General features: G+C 67.1%; 1 protein-coding gene across 1 annotated transcript in view; it reads right to left on the reverse strand.

The window, feature by feature from the left end:
* LOC111150189 (ribonuclease/angiogenin inhibitor 1) overlaps positions 1-6075 on the reverse strand; it is a 6335-nt gene extending 260 nt beyond the window's left edge. The window contains exons 1-9 of the mRNA XM_022507592.1: positions 5744-6075; positions 3530-3635; positions 2657-2827; positions 2138-2308; positions 1658-1828; positions 1398-1568; positions 1150-1320; positions 737-907; positions 22-192 (exon numbers count right to left, since the gene is read on the reverse strand). Coding sequence (XP_022363300.1) covers positions 22-192; positions 737-907; positions 1150-1320; positions 1398-1568; positions 1658-1828; positions 2138-2308; positions 2657-2827; positions 3530-3615 — 1283 coding nt within the window. The 5' untranslated portion in view covers positions 3616-3635; positions 5744-6075. The remainder of the gene's footprint in view (positions 1-21; positions 193-736; positions 908-1149; positions 1321-1397; positions 1569-1657; positions 1829-2137; positions 2309-2656; positions 2828-3529; positions 3636-5743) is intronic.
* Positions 6076-6456: the final 381 nt, after the last annotated feature.

Consider the following 6456-nt stretch of genomic DNA (forward strand, 5'->3'; position numbering starts at 1 on the left):
CTCCCCTCACGCAGCACTCACACCAGCTGCTCCAGCACACAGCTGGGCTGCTCCGCGCTCTCCATCAGCCACCGGATGCCCTGGTCGTTCATACAGTTGTTGCTGAGGTCCAGCTCCCGCAGGCTGCGGTTGACCAGCAGGAGCGAGGCCAGGCTGGCACAGCCATCGTTGGCCACATCGCAGTCCCCCAGGCTGGGCGGAGACAGGGCACGGGTCAGGACAAAAGGGCCTGCTGCCGATCACAGGGTGATGCGGGGCGGGGGTCTGCAGCACACCATGTGTGGAGCAACAGGGGCAGGCCCGTCCCCCAGACCTCAAGCTTGGGAGCTCTTGGAGTTGTGCTGTTGGCCCCATGCAGAGCGCCCGCCAAAGGCAACAGGAGCACACAGCTCCCCTCCACGGGCATAGTGGTCACACGGACCTCAGGCTCACACGGCCTGGACTTAGGGCCCGAACCTCCCTGGGCAGGTGGGAGGGCACCAGAGGCAGAAGAGCGGGTGCAGGCACAGGGTGCACAGAGGCTCCCGGCCTCCAGGGTGAGGACGAGGAAGGGCGGGCCCAGCGCCGCTTGCCCACCTCCGCCCCTGCGCAAACCAACCCCCCACCCAGAAGCCGCAGTGAGCAGCAGAGACCAGGACGCAGAAAGCCGACGACCGTGGAGACCGGCCCGCGGTGCGCTGTGGGGAGCGGGGCTCGCCCCGCGCACGACACGCCCTCGCGCCCCCGGCGCACTCACCACAGCTCACGCAGCGCGGCACCCGGCTGGCGCAGACCCTGGCACAGCTCCCGGACGCCCGCGTCACCCAGCTGGTTGTTGCTCAGCTGCAGCTCCGTGAGGTGCTTGTTCTGGGCCAGCATCGCGCCAAAGGAGACGCAGCAGGCGGCCGTGAAGCTGCAGGACTTCACCCTGGGAGACAGCAGCAGCGGGCCCACAGCTCGCAGCGCTCTCGGAGGCCCCTGGGGGCCTGAGCAGGAAGCCCCCGACCCCCACCCTCCAAAGACAGCCAGCGCCCCGCGGCCCCCCACCCCCTCGCGGAGGCCTGTTCCCCAGACACACAAGCCACCCCAGCCCTGGGCCCCCCGGGGGCCTCAGCGTTCCCGCATCCACGGGGTCCCCCGGGGCCCCGGCCACCACCCGGCCGCACTCACCACAGGGACTGCAGCTGGCAACCGGGCTCCAGGAGGCTCTCACACAGCAGCCGGGCGCCCTCGTCCCCCAGCGCGTTGCCCGCCAGGCTCATCTCCTTCAGGCTCTGCTTGGCCCTGATGACGCGGCAGAGGTCTCTGCAGCCCGTGGTGGTGATGTCACAGTCCCAGAGCCTGCAGGCCCAGGGGACAGGTCACGGCAGGGCCCCCGAGGCCGCGGGCCCGAGGGCGCAGGCCGAGGGCACACTCACCACAGGACCCGGATCCGGCAGCTGGAGTGCAGCAGGCTGGAGCACAGCGTGGCGATGCCCTGGTCACCCAGCTTGTTGTCACCCAGGTCCAGCACCTGAAGCGAGGGCTTGGCAGCCACGAGCCCACGGAGGTCCTCACAGCTAGCCGCCGTGAGGCCGCAGTTCTCCAGCCTGAAGCACAGGAGGGCCGGCTGGGCTGGGGAGACGGCCCCGCAGCACCCGCCGCACCCCGCCTCCCGCCTGCCAGGCCCAGCACTTACCTGAGCGCCTCCAGCTGGCAGGCAGAGTCCACTAGGCCCTGGCACAGCACCCGCACGCCGGCCTCCCGGATCTCATTGTTGCTCACCGTGAGCGCCTTGAAGTGCTGCTTGGCCTTGAGCGCGGAGGCCAGGGACACACAGCCGGCGGCGGTCAGGTCGCAGTACTCCAGCCTGGGGATGGGCGGGGGTCAGAACACCCGCCCAGGGAGCCCTGCCAGGACGGCCTCCCCTGCCCCAGGCTGCGGGGCCTCCCAGGCCAGGATGCCCTAGAGCTGGGAGAGAGACACCAGCCCCCCTTGCGGGCTCCAGCCGCCACCTCCCTCGCCCGGCCCATGGGCGCTTGCTGTGGGTTGCCAGGCCCACTCTTGGCGTCGGCCCGCGGTCCCAGCAGCACGGGGGACAGCTGGCTGCAGTCTCCAAGAGCCCCTTCCTCACGGCTCCCCACAGCCCAGGGTGGGGGGTGGTCTGTTGCACACTCACTGTAGGTTCTCCAGGTGGCACTGGGGGTCCAGGAGGCCCTCGCACAGCAGCTGCAGGCCCGTGTCCTCCAGTGGGTTGTTGCTGAGGTGCAGCTCCCGCAGGGTGGGCACGGAGCGCAGCACGCCGGGCAGGACGCCACAGCCGGCTTTGGTCAGGCGGCAGTTCTGGAGGCTGGAGTACAGCCAAGCTGGCCATGAGCACGGCCCCCGTCATCTCTGGCCAATCCCGTACCCAAGGGAGCCCACCAAGCACAGCCCCATAAGAGAGCCAGGGCTCTGGGGTCTCCTGGCCCAGGACAGAGCACAAGAGGGGCTGCTCAGAGGCACTGCGAGGTCCAGAGGAAGCTGGGCCGAGCGCTCAGGAATGACAGGCGGGGCTGTGGCACGACCACACCCCAGGGGAACCGGGGGCCTCGGCCGAGGCAGGAAGGGCCCCCGTGCTCCAGGACTGTCCAAGCAGGTTCGGACCTGAGCCAGGGATGGGGCACGCCTCTGGACCACGTGGGTCACACCGGCTCACCTGAGCTTCTGGATCTTGCAGGCCGGGCTCTGCAGGCCCTGGAGCACCAGGCGCACCCCGCCGTCACCCAGTTCATTGGTGCAAAGGCTCAGCTCGGTCAGGGAGGGGTTGGCCTGGAGGGCAGAGCAGATGTCCTTGCACCGCTCCTCCGTGAGGCCACAGTCGTCCAGCCTGTGGACAGGACGCCAAGTCACCACACACGACAGGTCCTGGCCCATTCGTGGGCCAAGAGCTCAACCTGGGGGAGGGACAGCTCCTGGGTGGCTCAGTCAGAGGAGCCCACGAGTGACCCTTGATCCAGGCGTGGTGAGTTCAAGCCCCACAGGGGCATACAGGTTATTTAAAAAAATAAGCTTAAAGAAAAGAAGCAGAAAAGTGTGTGGATTATCTCACGAGGCTTTTGCTGCAGGCCCGGCACCACCAGAGGCCCGTGTGGGGCCCCATGCTCCCCACGCCTTCCCGTGCGGCACCATCTGTGGAGGAAAGCCCGTCTATCTCCGCAGGAAAACCGAACAGAGGAAATGCTGGGAAAAGGATCCCGTGCCTCCGAGGGACACCCCGGGAGAACTCAACAACCAAACCCAGTCTTGACTCCATTTCCCAGCCCACCACCAGCAGGGACGGCGCCCCAGCCCCCTGCAGCAAGGGGACAGGCCCTCAGAGCCTCTATGCCAAGCCCGGGCCACCCCGCCTCAGCCAGGAAGAGGCTGACGTTTTCAGAGAGCGGGAAGAAAGTACAGTAACATCTCGTGCGTGTGAAAATCATTAACAATTCACAGCGAGTCCATAAACCGTGCTTTCGCAGCCCAGCGGCAGTGGGAGGGGAGCCCGTGCGCCATGCCCACGCCCGCACACCAAGCGGCTGGCTTCTACCTGACCACCGCGTACTGCTGCACCAGAGGCAGGAGCTCTGTCCACCGGGCGTCACTCAGCTCCTGACACTGGATGTCGAGGTTCATGGTTCGAGCCCAAGTGTTTTCTAGACAGAAGGCAGAGGGAGGAGAACATCTCAGCCAAACTCTCAGTATGTGACAGGCCAGAGAGCCAGCAGACGGAAAGGAGTCGTAACAGGACCCCCAAGGCGGGGGCGGGGGGTGCTGGTGTTTCAGAAGCCAGAGCCACTCCCTTGGCCAGTGCCCTTCTCCACCTCAGCCTCCAGGAGCACAAATCGGGGCAGACAAAGGGAGGCTGCAGCCACTGGGCTCCCCAAACAAAGGCCACCACAGAGGAACAGCAGCAGCCTCACGTCTCAGCCTCCTGCACTCCGCGTTATGGGCCCTGCCTACCCAGGAGCACCAGGACTAGTGCTGGCCATCTGAAGCCGCGATCTCTCACTTGCCTGGTGACACCACGGTGTGGAGACCCCAGCTGGTGGGGCACAAGGGCCAGCAACCGGAGCAGTGCCCCCCCCCCACCTGGCATTTAAGGAGCACAGGCCTGAGCCTCGCCACCCTGAAGCAGCTGGTGGGAGGACAGGTGCCTGTGGCCAGCTAACAGCTCCTCAAGGGCCACCAGCCACAGGTCAACTGCCCTGGAAAGGGCTGAGGAGGTAAAGGGGAGACCCCAGGCCCACTGGCCTGCACTCTGGTGTTGCACACATGGGTGGCCACTCGGTGTCTGTGTCCACAATTCCTTTCTAGGGACTCCAAACAAGCCGGAACACGTCCTCTGCCCCACCCTGGGTCAGCCCAGGCCCACGGAGAAATCAGGCAGGACTTTGGCAAATGAGGCTGGCATGGGAGCAGGTCACGTGCCCTGAAACACCTCACCAGGGACGCACAGAGCCCCAAGAACTGATTAACTGTCTAGTGTACCAGAGTTCTAGGTGGACGCTAACTGCACAGGGGTGTTCCCGAGGCCCTGAAGGAGGGAGCCAGAGAAGAGAGCTGGGTTTCATTCAAGAGTAATCAGAAAGCCCAGGAAGGATTCACACCCGGACATTCAGCCGCCCTTCAGAAAGGCCGGGACAAACACGCTGACTGAAGCCCGCAAGAGGCTCCTGGTTCTGTGAAACCGCAGTTTCCTAGGAACACTGCCTCATCTGTGTTCCTGGCCGTGCCTAGCGGGGCCTGGCGGTGCTCAAGGGAGGAATCCCCGCCTCCATCCAGGCGGGCTCAGAGCCTACAGCCAGTGGGGGGACAGACCAGTAAAGGCTCTGAGTGCCAGCCAGCAGACGAGACCCCCGTGCACACCCTAACTGATGGGCCAGCGGGAAATACTGAGGGTCGGAGGTCGCGTAACTGGCCGGGTCACACAAGCAACCAAAGGAGGAAGCCAGAGTTTGCCCAGCCCACTGCCCCGGCCACGTGAGCAAAACCCAGACCCGTCTGCCCCGGAGCCCAGGGTGTGGTCAGTAAATCACCCACTCCAGAACCCTTAGTCATCGCCCCTGGAGAACGCGAGGGAGGGGCGAGTTCAGTGGGACCCTCCCTCACCATGCGGCCCGCCGTCAGGGGGCTGGGCTCTGCCCGGGTGATCCGAGGTTAAGAACGAGGACGGGAAAGCCGGACGGAGCCGCCGAGCGCCCGCACACGCCACCCCGCCCCGGGCTCGACCAGACCCTGGGGAAACCTCTTCGCCGGTGTCGGGACTCGGGGGCTCTTCCGAACCTCTGTGCATCACGGATCCCTTCGAGAACCCTAGGAAGCCGAAGACGCGCAGCGAAGACGCCGCGACGCCCTGTTTCTCCCGGAATCAAGACCCCCAGCAGCTGGGCTGCTCCCCAAGGTCCCGAAGGGCACTTAATGCTTTCACGTGTGAGAAGGGGCCGCGCCCCGAGGCCAGGAGCAGGGTGGCGGTCCCTCAGCCCGCGCCGAGCCGGACCGCAAGGCAGGGGCGTCTTGGGCCCGCTGAGCCCCGCGCAGGCGGCGGCGGGCCGCGCGATTACCTGTGCGAGGCGCGGGCGGCGGCCAGGGACGCGCCGGGGTCCGCCCGAGGCCGCCCAGGGCCGCCACCCACCTCCGCGCGCGCCGAAGACGGCGCATTTGTCCCGGGCCGGCGCGGGGTCACCCCGCGAGCAGGCACCCGCCGCCCACCAGCCCCGCTCCCCGCGCCCGCCCCCCGGCACCCCGGCCCCGCGCCGCTCACCGGCCGCCGAGCCTCCGCTTCCGTTGTGCCTGGGGTGCGGTCCGCCCCACGTCCCGGGGCGGGGTCACGCGCTGGGGCGGGCCGCAGGCGGGGCGAAAGGCCGGGGACGGCCCGGGACGCCGGCGGAGCACGGGGGTGACCCGCCCGCCCCCCAGGACACAGGAGCCGCACCACCGTGCAGGGCGCTCCGTGGACGCGGCAGCTCCGACGCAGGGCCTCACGCCAGCGCCGGCATCCCAAGAAGGAAACCCGAACCTCTGCCCGCTAGGAACACCGCGGCCCGCAGGGAAAGAGCTTCCAGGGCACCTCGGGTTTCATAAACGGGCGGGACAAGACCGTGTTTGGAAAACCCCTGAGGTCGGGGGCTTTCCGCATCATCCGCCTGACGAGGTCGCCCCCGCCCCCGCCCCGGGCGCGCACAGCGGAGCTCGCGTGTCCGCGCTCCCGGGCGCACCGGCGGAGGCTGCGCGCGGACTTGGACACGGGCTACAGCGGGGTTGCCGGATGCGTCCTCGTCACACAGGCGTTCACGGCCTCGAGGCTAACCCAGCACCTCCTGAGTGCCGAGCGCTATGCTGGGCGCTTGGGCTACGCTGGTGAGCAAGGCAGAGCGAAGGTCTCGGACCCCGCGGAGCTCACAGTCCAATGTGGGGAACGCATGAAATCCAAAAATTAATTAATAGCATTTACAGTGTGGAAAGTGCAAGGCAGGG

Source organism: Enhydra lutris, unplaced genomic scaffold, assembly GCF_002288905.1.
Source record: "Enhydra lutris kenyoni isolate GAN:26980312 unplaced genomic scaffold, ASM228890v2 scaffoldscaffold22, whole genome shotgun sequence".
NCBI classification, from domain to species: domain Eukaryota; kingdom Metazoa; phylum Chordata; class Mammalia; order Carnivora; family Mustelidae; genus Enhydra; species Enhydra lutris.